This window comes from Anolis carolinensis, chromosome 4, assembly GCF_035594765.1.
Source record: "Anolis carolinensis isolate JA03-04 chromosome 4, rAnoCar3.1.pri, whole genome shotgun sequence".
Classification (NCBI taxonomy): Eukaryota; Metazoa; Chordata; class Lepidosauria; order Squamata; family Dactyloidae; genus Anolis; species Anolis carolinensis.
In genome coordinates this window covers 26,298,687-26,314,459 of record NC_085844.1, presented here as the reverse complement: position 1 = coordinate 26,314,459, position 15,773 = coordinate 26,298,687, and the positions used below count along the sequence as shown (strand labels likewise).

Below are 15,773 nucleotides of genomic sequence, written 5' to 3'. Positions count from 1 at the left end.
TATAATGGGGGGTCTTTTATAATAAGAGACACAGGGATTGGAAAGCTTTATCTTTCATCTAAACTGAATGAGATGCCAAAAATTCTGTACATTGGGTTGGAGATGCTTCATAATGACAGAAATGAATGCACCATGCATTTATGAATATGGACAACCTGTTAAGTTTACAAGGAAATGCGTGGCTAGTTCAAATAAAATCAATACTTGCATTTGACATTTATGTAGAACACAAACTTGTTAATAGCTACCTCATAGTTGCCAGCCCTGCATGCCATGAATTGCTACTGTCTGTTATTTCTGTTTTGAAAACTTGGGAACACTATCTACAAACCTGTTCCCAAGAATACTAAAGTTGGTTGGTTACTGAAGAGTGCTTAGTGCTTAGAATTCTAATTAAGTATTATGCATGAAAATTATTATGCATATAAAAAGTAAACATAAACCCATGAATGTGCTGAGCAGGTTCACAAAATGCTAAAATGATACAAACTAAAGAGCAGTCATTGTAGCTGCAACTAATATAAATCAAATGGTAGGACTGGTGAATTAATCTAATACCAAAAATGTTGTAATCCATGCGCTTTTGAACAGTTCATATTTGGCCTGATAAAGGTTTGGTATAGTCTGTGTATTGTGAGAATTTTAAAAAATTATTTATAATATTGTATTTATTTTACTTTTTATGCAAGCTGTTGTAGAGGATGCCGGTGCAGCTGCAAAAGTTCAATTATACAGTTGATGGATGGAAATACTGTTTTAGTACTGCTGTAAAAAGTTGGGTGGCCCAGACTATACTGGCTGACATTGTTTATCCATCTTTCTTTTCTTTTACAGTATCGATCAGGACGGGATCCTCAACGAGGCTCTGACAACATCTCCACCAAGTCTTCTGACAGTGATGTCAGTGATGTCTCAGCAGTGTCGAGGACCAGTAGTGCTTCCCGTTTCAGCAGCACAAGCTTTATGTCTGTGCAGTCAGAAAGACCCAGAGGGAACAAGAAGATTAGGTAAGAGACTATAAAATAGCAATTGAAAAGTTGGTTTTAATTTCTCTTCTGCTGAATGCACTTGGTTCAAAAATCTAAGCTTCCAAACACATTTTCCAAAATGTTTTATCTAATTTTCTGTGAAATTGTATTGTTCTCCTGTTACGGACTGGAATCTTTTTACATCTAAATGAATGTATTGCTGACAATTCAAACTACTCGTTAAAGGTGAAAATATAATCTGAAGCCAGCAAATCCTATGATGACTACATATATAATGTAAAGATCATCACAATACTTTACAGGTTATAATAGAAGTTCATTTCCACATTTTAAGACATCTTAGGAAGCTTTTGCTATGGATCTAAATGTATCCTAAGCACACCTAAATTGTGATCGTCTCCTGGATTGCTGCTTCTGCATCCCATTCATCTACTATGTTATGAGGAAAAAGGGGGAGAGATGTTAAACCTGTGACCCTCCAGATTTTTCTCCAACTCCCAGAAGCCCTGGGCAGCTTGTCCAATGGCCAGGAATTCTGGGAGCAGAAGTCCAGAACATCTGGAGGAGCACAAATTTGACACTACTGATCTAAAGGCTTGTCTACGTTAGCCAAAATCCCCAGACACAGCTTGAATGGAAGACTGTCTGACTGAGCTACTTCTAGTTAGTATCCCAGGATTTTTTAAAAATTCAAATCAGCTTTGCCCCATTTAGGGTAAACTCCAGAACTTCAGGGCAGTCTAGACAGCCAGCTTGGATCTGTTTCCAGCCCTATTCACTGTCTAGACAGGATATCAATATGACCTTTGCCCTGCACTCATCAGTGTAGGGAAAGGGGATGGATCATGGTCATGTCACCACCACTGCTCCTAGTTGGTCATGGAGCTCCTCTGCTTCTATCAGAATGGAGCATCCATGTGACAAGTAGGAAGCAGGGGAAGAATAATCCTCCATCCTTCTCCCTGGTCAATTTCATTTTCCCTTTGTCCTTTAAATTGATCCCAGAATTAGCAGTAAAGAATGTCTATGTATACTTTCAGACAAAACTGAATTTAAATCTGTGTGTGTGTTCCCCAAACAGACTGATTTGTATAAATTTCAATATACTACCAGAAAATTTAATAAATATGGGGTCGCTACTTGGAAACTACCTATGCTGATTTTAAGTTTTAATTGCAATAATGTTTTTGTACATCTTCAAAGAGAGGCTGGACAGCCATCTGCTGTAGATGCTTTAATTGGAGTTCCTGCATTGATCAAGGGATTTGATTCAGTAGCCCCTGAGGCCCCTTACAACTCTAATAATATAATTTTATTCTTACATCCCGCCACATCTACCCAAAAGGACTCTGGCTGGCTTACGTGGGTACCAAGCCCAGTACTGCAACAATAAAATACAATAACATAGGATACATTCAAGTACAATTAATAAATAAATAAAACATATAAAAATCATAAAGCATAAACTCAACAACAACCAATAACCAATAGTTGGACGCAATGGGTGTGTCAAAAATTGGAGGCAAGTCAGTAAATTATACATGTGCAGTATATTGCACAACTCTATGATTGTGTATCTATGATTTCCTCTTAGGACGCTTTAAGAAAATGTCTGTAACCTAATTATTTCCTAGACAGTCCCTAAGAACTACTAGCATGCTTTTCTATCATTACTTCATTTTCCCATTTATTGCATGACCTGTTTGTTAATATATTACTTTATTTTGCTTATTGAGTGCATGCTCAATTTTCCTCCATTCCTTCTAATTAGCCTCTGTCTTCTTTTTCTATTTGTTTGCATGCCCCTCACTTTTTGTTATCTTCAGAAGATCAAAAGAGGGAGGGGAGGAAGGGGATGGGGAGATATTCCCAGAAGAGGAAGAGGAGGAGGAGAATCGGGAGCTTGAGAAAGAGGTGAAAAATGAACAAGTAGATGAAAAGGGGGAAGGGGAAAAGGTGACAGAGAATTGTGATAAGGAGGAATGCAAAGAACCAGAAGAGAATGAAGGGGCCCAAGATGAACAAACTGAGGAAGGGACAGAAAAAAGAAATAAAGAGGATTTGCAAAGGACATACTCACAAGATGATCTCAGGTAAAATAGTTTTTTGTTTATTAGTGAGTTCTTAGCGTTTTACTCCTCATCCCTGAACCTATCCCTTGCATTCCTCTTGCCATTCCAATAGTGTGTTTCTTAGATTTCCCTTCACTTGCCATCATTTTTAACTTCAGCCACCCTTTTAATAATTCAGCAAATGCTCTCTTTCATGAAATGCCTCTGTGAAAGTGATAATGAATTGTAGCTATATCCACACATATATATTCTATATTGATCAAAATGATTAATTGAGCTGGCCTCATGTCATTCAAATTTAGCAAGAACTCTTTGGTCAGCTTTGGGAAAGCCATTGTTTTTCATTATATAAAACAGAAATATCTAATATTTGTGTTATATTGTCATTGAAAGCAAAAACAAGATTGTATACAATTGATCAACACAGATGAATAGATTATCCTAAGAACAAAGTATTGGTGTTTTTGAATCCCTTTTTTTCCTTGTGAAGGTACAATTACACAATTTCAGTACGGATCAATGAGCTCTTCAATCCATCTACCTCTTAGCTGTAGAAATAATAATCACTCTACCAACTGATTCAGGGATTCTGTCTTAATCTGAAGCTTTTGCACTCTACTTCAGTATCTCACATCCCATAAGAATGACTTCATAAAAAGGTTTTTTTAAGATATAGGTAGCCTAAACCTACTTGTTAGACCCAATAATAGTAGTCCCATTGAATCAATGGAAATACACAAGTGTTGTCTTATCACTCTAATGGTTTATTCTGGTTAGGACTTATATTTGGATTTAGGGCAAAGGTTTTTAAAATGTTCTACAGCACAGAACCATGCTGGAGTTGAATCAAATAATTGTAGTACAACAAATTCATGTAGTAAAATATATCTGTAGACAGTACAGATTGTTCTAAAAGATTTCAAATTTCCCATCCACCAGAGATCAAAAGCTGGGGTCAAATTCAAACCTTTAGATATGTTAATGCAATTTTACTTGGTTGAACATCAAACTGGCTTCAATGTGCCTGCCACTTTCAAACATTTTTAGAGATATCACCACATTGCTGCTGTATTAATTGCAGTATTGGGACGCTCTGGCTTTCACATATCAACTGTTACGATCTGGGGGGTTCATTAGGGGCACCACATTAAGCAAATCCAAGGATGATTGCTATGAGACAGAGCTGGAGGCTGAAAGGTAAATGGGGTTTAATTGGTACAACAGTTTTTTTATGCAGAGAAAGCACAATTTTGATCTAACTGTGATGGGCCCCAACATCATGGAAGGAATGTCTCAAGAAAGTCTCAATCTCTCAAGAATGTGCATACAATACCCCACCTTGAGTTGAGGCGAGATGTATGGCATAAGTCAGATCTGTATAGCAATCAACAGTAAAATTTCTGAGTCCACTATCTGCTTTTTCATTTATCCAATTCCAACAAAAAACAGCCTCTCTAGACATTTTTAAGGCCCTCCAGCACGACTCTTTGTTATTCATGTGCCGGAAAGTCCTTTGTTTCAATTGAGGTTGTGTTGTCTACAGTTTAAATATCTACACAAAGTACAGTATACAAAATAAATGTCTCTCTGGGACATTTCTATTAGCTCTGGGAAAACAAGACATATTTTTGTGTCTTATCTACCTATCAGACAAGGGGAATTGTGCAGACTAGCGAGATGATAACTCTTGCATGTCTGTTTTGGGCTGTGCACTAGACTTTTGTGTATTTATCCACAATACTTGCCACTGAAAACAAGGGCTACATTCACTAAATCATTTATATGGTAAATTCTAAGCCTAGAACATGCCCGAAGCTCATACTTTAAGCTTTCTGCTATACAAATGGAGCATATATTTGACTAAAATGTTAATACTCAAAATCTAAGCAATAATTTGGTCCAGGCTTCTTTTTAATTTACATTTTTATTGGTTAAAGCACTGAGCTGCTGAACTTGCAGACCGAAAGGTCGCAAGTTCAAATCCCGGGAGCGGAGTGAGCGCCCGCTGTTAGCTCCAGCTTCTGCCAACCTAGCAGTTCGAAAACATGCCAGTGTGAGTAGATCAATACGTACCGCTTCGGCGGGAAGGTAATGGCATTCCATGCAGTCATGCCGGCCACATGACCTTGGAGGTGTCTACGGACAATGCCGGCTCTTCGGCTTAGAAATGGAGATGAGCACCAACCCCCAGAGTCAGATATGACTGGACTTAACGTCAGGGAAACCTTTACCTTTACCTTGATTCAACAATAGGTTTAGACATTGGTCTTAAAAATTAGTAGAAATTCCCATTTAACATGGTTATAATTGGAGTTACTTACTTACTTAGGCAATCCCTCGTAGTTCGAGGATGATGGTCCTCCATCTCTGTTGGCTGAAGAGACCTATTCTTGATCTGCATGTTCTCCCGCAGTGAAGACATCAGTTTCCAGACGGAAGGCAGTCCCGGTCAGGGTTGGCTTGACGGGCCTTCCTCTTGGCACATTTCTCCCTTAAACCCTCCATTCGTGCCTCTTTGAACTCTGCAGCACTGCTGGTCACAGCTGACCTCTAATTAGAGCGCTCAAGGGCCAGGGCTTCCCAGTCCTCAGTGTCTATGCCACAGTTTTTAAGGTTGGCTTTAAGCCCATCTTTAAATCTCTTTTCCTGCCTACCAACTTTATGTTTTCTGTTCTTGAGTTGGGAGTAGAGTAGCTGCTTTGGGAGATGGTGATCGGGCATTCGGACAATGTGGCCAGTCCAGCAGAGTATAATTGGAGTATATTCATATACCATATGGGACATTGCAATTGCTTACTGTTTGTTATTAGAAAAACAAGTTTTGCCTCCTCCCTTCTCTCCTAGAATAGATTCAGTGGATTTCATTTACTTTTGATATTGTTTAGACTAATCACAACTTTTTGTAACATTCAGACTTTTAGGATTTCAGATCTTTGACTATCGTTCTAAATTAATCACTGTTTGTTGTTAATAGCCAAACCTTCACAGCCTATAGATAAAATGAATGGTTGGGTGAGGCCAACCGTCTTTAAGCCATGGGTTGTGAGGCTAGCTAGTTTTTTTATATATAAGGATTGTTTGTTTTGCTATAGTTTAAGCTAAACTGAAATGCAAAACAAATATTTTTCATGAGAGTCAATACTGTCAGAGGCTTGATTGAGTGCCCTGACGGTGCCTCAACCACACTGGATTGCTTACATTTTAGGAGAAATTTGCAAGTTTTTAAATATTTCCAGAATTACAATTTTCTTTATTGATTTACAGTATTTGCAGTGTTACTTCAATGAATCATACTTCAATTAGTCAATTTCCTAATAGCTTTTATACTCAGAGACTGTTGCTTCCTACGCTGATTCTTTTGGACATAATTATTCTTAAGTCATAATTACTCTGCAAAATTGGACATCTTTACATCCCACTGTTTCTCTGTATTCTTGTACTCCATTGCTGTTTGCATTTTATTTCTGACATTAGACTTCATTCAGATTCTGTCAATATGTTCTGCCTGACAAATAAATTATGCCAATGTCTTGTAAAACATAGTTCACAATGTACATATGAAAAGAGTTTTATAGGTCATGTTCTTGACAATAGAAAAGTACTTAAGGTTTTATAAAAGCTTAACTAAATGGTTAACTACACATTACACACAAATGTACAGACCTAATGGGATTATTAAAAAGGAAAGGAAAGGAGCTTTGGAAAGGGAGGGGTTGGAGCAGAGAAGTGGCAGTGAGTAAGCCTTTTGGTGGTTATTTTGAGGTTGTGGGTTCACTTTAGGAGAAGAGAAAAGACTTACTTCTTCCCTGTTGTTATTCCAATGAGAGGCAAAAGAACATTTTATCTAGTGGGTTTTGACAACTAGGGCTGTGAAGAAATCTGGTTAATTGGCCCCTTCCTGCATGAGAACTAGGTGTTTTGGGTTACAGTGCCATCAATATGTGTATGCCACCCAATTTTTTCCAACCCAAGTCAAGGAGGCAGTCCTGGTCCTAAACCAATGACATCGGTAACAGACTGGATCAGAGCAAACAAATAGAAATGTAATAATAACATGACAGAGATGCTCTTCTTCAGTTGAAAGGTAGCACAGGGAATATTAGATAGGGTTGCACTTCCCCTAAAGACACAAGTTTGCAGTTTGAAATTTGAACCTGGAGGCCCAGATTTCTATAGTGGCCAGGAATGATTTTCCACTATTAAAGCTTGTGTGCCAATTTCACCGGTTCCTTGAGAAACTGGGGCATAACAGGATGATCATTTGCACTGTCTGTTGTGCCTTGGAGCCTTCTTTGTGGTCATGTATCTACTCTTAGGGGCTATTGTTAAAGGTATACTCCACAAGTTCATAACAATTACTCTTTGACTCTTAAGGCTCTTGTCTCCAAGCAATCCCTATCTGTTTTTATCAAAACTGCCTATAAGTCATGGATCACTACCACCTTGATTTTCATTGGCTCCTACTGTCTGTGGTTCATCTATCCATTTGATGATAAAGGCTGAACCCTCAGACTCGATCTATCATCAGACTCAGCCTAAGGTGCTGACACTAGCTCAAATACATTTGCTTCCATCCTTCCTGAAAATTGCATCCAGATTGACTGTACTTTATAGTTCAGTTGGAATTGGACTGGCCTCTATATCATGTGAAGCCAAACTATCATTGTAGAAGCTGCTCGGGTAAATCCACATAAAAAATCCATCCCATTCTTTCTGACAAGGAAGGTAAGAAGTTGGGCAATTTGGCCTAAAGGTTCTATTCAGCTGCAGCCCATGCTTTAGACTTTCCAGTTACAAAGCCTGTATGGATATTTGCCAGCAATATCTTTGGGAAATATTGACATGCTTCCTGACTAAACTCCCAGAGGAAGACAAAAGGATGTCTAGAGCCATTCAAGTGGAGGCTCACACCTTAAAGCTAAACAGATGAGTTCAGCTAGGCATGTGGCTGACTGTAGTGTTCTCAGACACATGTGACTACATTTGTTGGGCTTATCTCATCAAGCAGAGCCACTTTTAGTTCCATCCTTCTGTTACAAAAAGAAGATTGCTTACTTTCATATTGGGATCCAACCATCACACAGGCAGTTCTTTAGTTTTGCCATGGGAATAATGGCCCTAACAGTTTTAAGTTCTTTTGGCCTGTTTACCAGTTGTTGAGTCTTTACAAAGTGTATGTAAGTGGTAACCTGGCCTAGGAAGCAAGGTGTTGTTTTTCTGTATATCAACAACCAGCTCCTTGTTGCTGGCTAACAAATCACTTGCTGAATAAAATCAATTTCACACCCTGTCTCCTAGTAGACTTGCCGGACTTAATTGTCAATTTTGAGAAGTTTCATCTGGAACCATCCATCCCAAATCATAAAAATATTGGTGCTGTCATGAGTTCAAGATTTTCAGCTTCCTGCTTTCTTGACAAGAGAGATCACATGCTTCTCAAGGTTGTTGTTAAATGCTGTCGATATCAAAGTGGATATGTAAGAGACATCCAGATACTCCTCAGTTTCAGTGCTTCCATCACAGCAGTGATGCCATGTATGAGGTTCAAGATAGGCCCTCTCTGATTGTAGTTCCTATTATGCTTGGATCCACTTTGTGGCCTTCCTCAACTATGTCTTATCATACCAAGGAATATTTGTCAGATCCTGTAGTAGTGGCTCAGACCAGGAAAGGTTAAACCAGTCATGCCATCCTGTCTCCTCAGCCCACAGTGTCCATTGAAGGATGGGGAGTTCACACTGTGTCTCTCTGTGATAGGCTGTTGAACATCCAATGAGAGCATTCTCCACACCAATCCTCTTGAGGTATTGACTGGACTTTAAGCCTTTGAAGTTGTCCTGCAAGTCAAGTTTGCTCAGGCAATCTCTGACAATACTACAGTGGTCTACTGTGGTGGAATAAAATCGAGCAGCTTGTTCCAGTTCATGATCCATTTGTGAGATTGGTGTATTGACAGAGACATCTCAATCTCAGCAACCCACTTGCCAAAGAAGAGAATGTATTTGTGGATGCTCTTAGCCGGTCTTGCCACAGATGGATGCTCCTTCTCAACACCCTTCAAAAAGTCTTCATGAAATAAGGAACTTCAAAATTAGTTCTTTTTGCATTGGTCCATAACAAGCAATGTCAAATCTCCTGCTCCAGAGTTCGTAGGAGAAGAAATTCTTGCAGTGATTCTTACCTTTTCCACTAGGGAGGTCCTTTCATGTACATTTTTCCTCTATTACCCTTCATCGCCATGATAGTGCCTAAAATTCAGAGAGACAGGTTGAAGTATATCCTGATCACACCTTAATGGCCAAGGCAGCATTGGTTCATTCTGCTCCTGCACCTTTCTGAGGGCATCATCCAGACCTTCTGACAGTGCATGACAGATCTGGACATTCTCAGGTAACTGGAAAATATTTCTTTAGATGTTATTGTGAAGCCTGTTTGAAAGGTTATCACTGCTGTGTATAGGCTTGTTGCCTAGCACATAAATGGAAGACATTCTTTTTATCTTGTTACTTCAATGGATCTCTCCTGTGTGGGGACAGATAGATTATGTGTTGCACTGATCAAACGGTTTCTGAAAGGCTACAAGAATCTTCTCTGCAATTGAGCTAGTTCTTTTACATCTTCTGCTTCAAATGCTAAGTAGTTGAGAAGATAGGTAAAAGGTAAAGGTTTTCCCCTGACGTTAAGTCCAGTCATGTCTGACTCTGGGGGTTGGTGCTCATTTCCATTTCTAAGCTGAAGAGCCGGCGTTGTCCATAGACACCTCCAAGGTCATGTGGCCAGCATGACTGCATGGAGCACCAAAGTTGAGAAGATACACACACACACACACACACACACATATATAAAAGTAAGCTGAAAAAAAAATACTTCGTACACTTGCAAATCATCTTAATATATTTATTCCATGATTATTTTTTCTTTTTAATTCTTTTTTTCTAATTAAGAACCATACTTGTAAATCTAAAAAAAACAAAACAAAATTACTTCTGGATTATGTTAATTGGAGATTACAATGTTTGTGGAAGGCAAATCAAATACACTATAATTAATAATGCTGCATCTTAATTTAACTGTCATGTGATATTTCTGGTTATTTAAAACTATCCCCTAATGTAATTTTCCATAATCATTATCACCCTATTTCTCTATAACAGAATAAACGTATACTAGTTTCTTGACTTCTGGTGTGGTTGTTAATTAGAGGGATCTTTTCCATGACAAGTTTTCAATTTATTGAATAAAGCTGTCTCTTCTTAATTGAGGCTTTGTCATGATTGCTCTTATCTCATATATTTTGACAATATGTTGCCTCAAATTTGAAGCAGTATGAAAATAGCCCGTTCTGTATTATCTGCTTTTATGTGACATGATTAAAAATTCTGCATTTTGCAGTTTTGCTTTCAGGGTCATGCTAGAATTGAGACACAGCTGAATGGCTCACTTCATATGTCTTGGTTTTAATGCTTTATTGCTGGATTTAAACTGGGTTGCATTCTTCTTTCTTCCTGTTTAGAAAATCACTTAAGGGTGAACATAAATTCTATTGGAGTTGAACACATGATTAAAGTTATCTAATTCAATTATGTATCCCAAAGCACATAATTTTCATTACTCTTTAAAGCATGGGCTGGAGCAGAACAGCACTTCCTATAAAGCAGTTATTAATTGCAGGAGCATAATTATTGGTACTACATTTAAAATGTGTGTGTGTGGGGGGGAGCTAACAAGATGAGCCACAAAAGCTGTTATTTATCCTTGGAGATATGCTTAATAGTAGGCCAGCACCACAGGTCACCTCATGTATAAGTCAAGGATCGTTTTGGGCAAAATTATGGATTTTTAAAAGATCTGTGGATAAACTGAGGGAAGAGGGGAAAGCACCAATTCTGTCTTAGGGGACCAGTCATCCCTGGCCACTGCCTTCGTTTACCATCCAGTCATTCAAAGAGACCAGAAGGGGCATCCCTGCTGATAATCAATGGAGTTGGTGTTGTTGAAGGCTTTCATGGCCGGGATCACAGGGTTGTTGTATGTCTTTCGGGCTGTGTGGCCATGTTCCAGAAGTATTCTCTCCTGACGTTTCACCCACATCTATGACAGGCATCCTCAGAGGCTGTGAGGCATGGATAAACTAGGCAAGAAAAGGAAAAAATATATATATCTGTGGAGAGTCCAGGGTGTGGCAAGGGTCCTTTGTCACTGGGAAGCCAGCATTAATGTTTCAGTTAATCACCCTAATTAGCATTGGCAAGGTTTTGTCTCTTGCCTGGGGGGCATCCTTTGTTCAGTCATTAGCCGTTCTTGGGGCTCCTCTGCCCTCAGAGTGTTGGTTCCCATCTTCTGTTTTGATTTTAGAGGGTTTTTTAAATACTGGTAGCCAGATTTTGTTCAGTTTCATGTTTTCCTCCTTTTTGTTGAAGTTGTCCACATGCTTGTGGATTTCAATGGCTTCTCTGTGTAGTCTGACATGATAGTTGTTGGAGTGGTCCAGCATTTCTGTGTTCTCAAATAATATACTGTGTCCAGGTTGGTTCATCAAGTGCTCTACTATGGCTGATTTCTCTGGTTGAATTAGTCTGCAGTGCCTTTCATGTTCTTTGACTCTTATTTGGGCGCTGCGTAGGGCGGGGTAAAAGTGATGTAAATAAATAAATAAATAAATAAATAAATGTTTTGAATGTTGAGGTTCAATTCCTCACTTTTGCCTCGAACCAGAAGAGAAATCTGAGAATGATGAGATGTGAGCATTTCACTTGCCAATTGGTCACTGGCCTGTTTTTTTCAAGATTAACAATTGGCCGAATTAAAAGCATCTGTCATTTTATGACATAAGAAGAAGACAATCTTGTACTTTTTTGGGTGATAAATCTGTGCCTGAGCTATGCCAAGTAAGCACTAAAATGAGTTCTTAGTTTCAACTAGAATAGACTCATTAAAGCGGTTGGAACTTTGTTAAGTCAGCACTTACATCAATTCCATTGAGTCAGTGGGTTTGCTATAGCTGGGACTACCGATATAATTTAAGCCTAAAACTGCAGGTGAGGGCCCACAATAATAGATACAGAAAATCCCTTAATATAAAAAAATGATCATGTTGGAAAGAATGGTACACCAGACCCTTTGCTATCCATGTTTCAGGGAAAAGGGTTGTTGAGGATCATTGAACCATATGGCCTTTCAGTTGCGGCCAAAGGTAGTTGACATCAGACCTTGAAATTAACAAATTAGAATCACTGTAGTTATCTGTAAAACATTTCCTTTTAGAGCAGGGGTAATGAGGACTTAACACGATTCAAGATACTATAATGAAGGAGAGTTAGTAGTATAAGAAGTCATGTTTTCTAATTACTTAAAAAAATAACAGTGCAAATGGTCATATTTTCTAATTATCGTTAAAAATTAAAGATATAATTTTAAGGCATTTTCCAGAAGCATTTTAATTAATGTATTCAACTATAATGTCATTTTCTTATTGATATAAAAAAATGAAAAAGTAACAAAACAAAACAAACAAGAAAATGAAGGTTTATTTAGCAAAAACAAAAGAACATGAAAGCTGATGTTAACTGAAAATGATTAGTCTTTAAGATGCCACAAGACTGTTATTTTTTTCTGCAACAGGTAGACATCATTTCTCTTTTTTAAAGTAACAAACAAGTAGAAAGTAGTGCACTAAATTATCATACAAGTATTGCAATGGTCACTGCTACTGGATTGCTTTTAAAACACTTAGACATCCACATTGCAGGTTTAACTTGTAGATTTGCTAATTCTATAATAACATGAAATTAATGTATAATGCATTTCTTAGATATATGTGTTGTACACAGCTTGACGTAATGTGTTTAAATAATTGTTTGCCTTTACTTTACCTATAACAGCGGTTCTCAACCTGTGGGGCCCCAGGTATTTTTACCTACAACACCCAGTAATCCCAGCCAGTTTACCAGCTATTAGGATTTCTGGGAGTTGAAGGCCAAAACATATGGGGACCCACAGGTTGAGAACCACTGACCTATAAGCTATATCTTGAGAAATGAAGTTGAACTCTAAAGGTGGCTTGAAATGGAAAGCTGTGCATGCTAGTGCTTCTGCTGCTGTCTTTTGATGAATTGCAATTTTATATATATCTACTGAGAAGTAAGTTCCACTGAGTTCAATGGGATTTGCTTTCAAGGAGTGTAGGATTGCAACCTTAGTTGTTTGTCCCTATAGTTTCCCTCAGCTTTCCATCTGAAACCTTCCTTTTCTGTCTTCTTCCTTTTACTTTCTTTTTTTACTGCATTGTATATTCAACTACCGGCTGACAGTGTCTTTACATCCAAAATGCAAAGCAGACAGATGGGTGTTACGGGACAGAACATTACAAAGAGCACCAGCATCAGCGGGGAGATGTACACGATAGAGAAGAATGATGGCAGCCAGTCTGACACAGCGGTGGGCACTGTGGGCACAGGCGGCAAAAAGCGACGCTCCAGCATTGGTGCAAAGATGGTCGCCATCGTGGGTCTTTCACGGAAAAGCAGAAGTACCTCACAGCTCAGCCAAACTGGTAGGATCATGATTCCAGTTTTTACTCTAGTTGTGCTTATTACATAAACTGCATGGCTGTTACATTTATAGGTGAAAAGACTGGAGAAATTTAAATTTATGTAGGTTTTATCAAGGCACTTTATTTTAACTACTTTCAAGCTGGACTGTGGCTTGCCGTCCTTTTACTACAGAACACAGTAATATCTTCTTTTCTCAGGAACCAACATCAATGGTTGTGTTTTTAGGTTGTAAAAGACTGAAATGCAAGTGATACCATTTATTCCTATGCTGCGTCTACTAGTCACCAGTGCAACCCTCTATTTTACATTTCTCTTGCTGTGGAATATTACTTCTCATCTTCAACATGTTCTGCTGTAGGCACCGAAAATAATGGTTTTCTTCATTTTTTTTTCTTTTTTAAAACTTCTTTTCAGCTTATCATTGCGATAAACTAATTTTATTAGTTTCAGTGTAAAAGTATTTATTTAGTTCTACCACAATGTTGGATACAATATATAATTCAAAACTTCTATATTTTTCTAGATGGAAGGGGAAAGATTTTCTGTATATATACATGTACAATCCACTTTGTATGAGTGCAGAAGTTGAAATGCATGCTTATAATGTGGTCTTTGGTTCAAATATTTCAATTATTGGAGTATATTTTGAAACACAAAAATTGTGTGCTTGTAATATGTCTTGTATTTAGATAAGCATGGGTTAAAATACATTCTATTCAGAATCTGAACTAATGTTTTGGCATGTGTTCAACAGCATTCGCAAAAGAAAACTGGCAATATCTTCAAGCAGTTTATATAAAATACAATCAGTTTCATTGGAATATGTTTGAATGAATTGTCCAAGTAAATTGTAACATAAATACATGGCATACATATTCACAGCAATTATTGCTTTGATTTTGTGTTTCTGGATCCCACCAAAGCCTATGTGGATCACAAACACATTAGTGTATTTAAGATAATGTGAATGTTTCGTAATTCCTTGTACAAAGAACGAGTACTTCTTTTGATACAACTACTGGTATTTAGGTTTGATGTATGGGGCCATAGGAAGTAATAGAACATGTAAGCAGACGTAGAACAACAAGATGGTGTACTGGGTACTATGGTTTTAAATTGGCAAAGCAACGTGGACAGTACTACTAGGACTATTAAATTATCTTGATTTTATTATAGTAAATTAAATTAACTCATTGGAACAGAAAATACTGGTTAAGTTTTTAATCTTTAGCAGTTTTACTTCATTTTACAAGATTCATATGGTTATATTAGCAGCCCTCTTCTCTATTATGCAGTATGCTGTATTTCACCAATTCTAGGACACACTCACCTCCCCCCATGAGGTTCAAAAAAAGGGGGTGCACCCTAGATTCACCTTTTTTTAAAAAAAAGAGGATCAGTAGCAGTGGTGATAACTGAGAGAGTGGAAGCAAAGACAGCAGGGAGCAAGAGGCAGCCATTAAAAGTGGAGGCAGTAGCGGCAAAAAGATGAGGAGACAGGAAGAAACTGTGTGTCAGAACCATGAGGCGGTGGCAGTGGAGAGGGGAAGCAATGGAGGGCTGCACAAATGGTTTCTTCCCATCTCATTGCCGCTTTGCCTCCATTCTTGATGGTTGCCTTTTGTTCCCTGCTTGATTCCTGCTCTCTCAGCCACTGCTGCTTCTGGACCTCTTTTCTTTCTTTTCTAAAGCGATACTAAGGTGATTCCAGCGACAAAGAGCGGCAGCCTGGAAAGGAGAAGCCGTATGTATCAGCTGTACTGAGCCAGCAGCAAGAGGCAGTGGCAGCACAAAAGGCAGCAGGGCAGGAGCAGCGGGCACGGGATTGGGGAGGCTTTCTGGAGGCTGGCCAGGACAGCTGGGCAGTGAGACAAAGAAATTAAATTTTGGTGAGGACTAAAACCTTTCCCCCCCAAAATCAAAGCTAAAAAAAAGGGATGCATCTTAGAATTGATGGCACCTTGCTATCGACGAAAGTAGTAATATATTGGATCATATTACATTACATAATGTTATCAGATTAATTAACTAATTCCCTGTCTGGAATTATTCTGTATTAATGTCTCCATTGCATCTTTCCAGGTCACTGGAAAGATTAAATGTGTCCCTCATATAGATTTTTCACTGATGAATAGATCAAAGCACATGTCTTCTAAACA

The 15,773-nt window shown here is 38.4% G+C and overlaps 1 protein-coding gene across 20 annotated transcripts in view; it reads left to right on the top strand.

Annotated features, from left to right (window-relative positions):
- Positions 1 to 15,773, top strand: part of rims2 (regulating synaptic membrane exocytosis 2) — a 434,045-nt gene that overhangs the window by 380,060 nt on the left and 38,212 nt on the right. For 18 of the 20 annotated variants that reach the window (XM_062980109.1, XM_062980104.1, XM_062980108.1 and 15 more), the window contains 3 exons: positions 835 to 1,007; positions 2,816 to 3,082; positions 13,396 to 13,613. In XM_062980109.1, the coding sequence (XP_062836179.1) occupies positions 835 to 1,007; positions 2,816 to 3,082; positions 13,396 to 13,613 (658 nt within the window). Of the gene's footprint in view, positions 1 to 834; positions 1,008 to 2,815; positions 3,083 to 13,371; positions 13,614 to 15,773 lie in introns of all 20 variants that reach the window. The other 2 variants (XM_062980098.1, XM_062980114.1) reach the window with 2 other exon arrangements.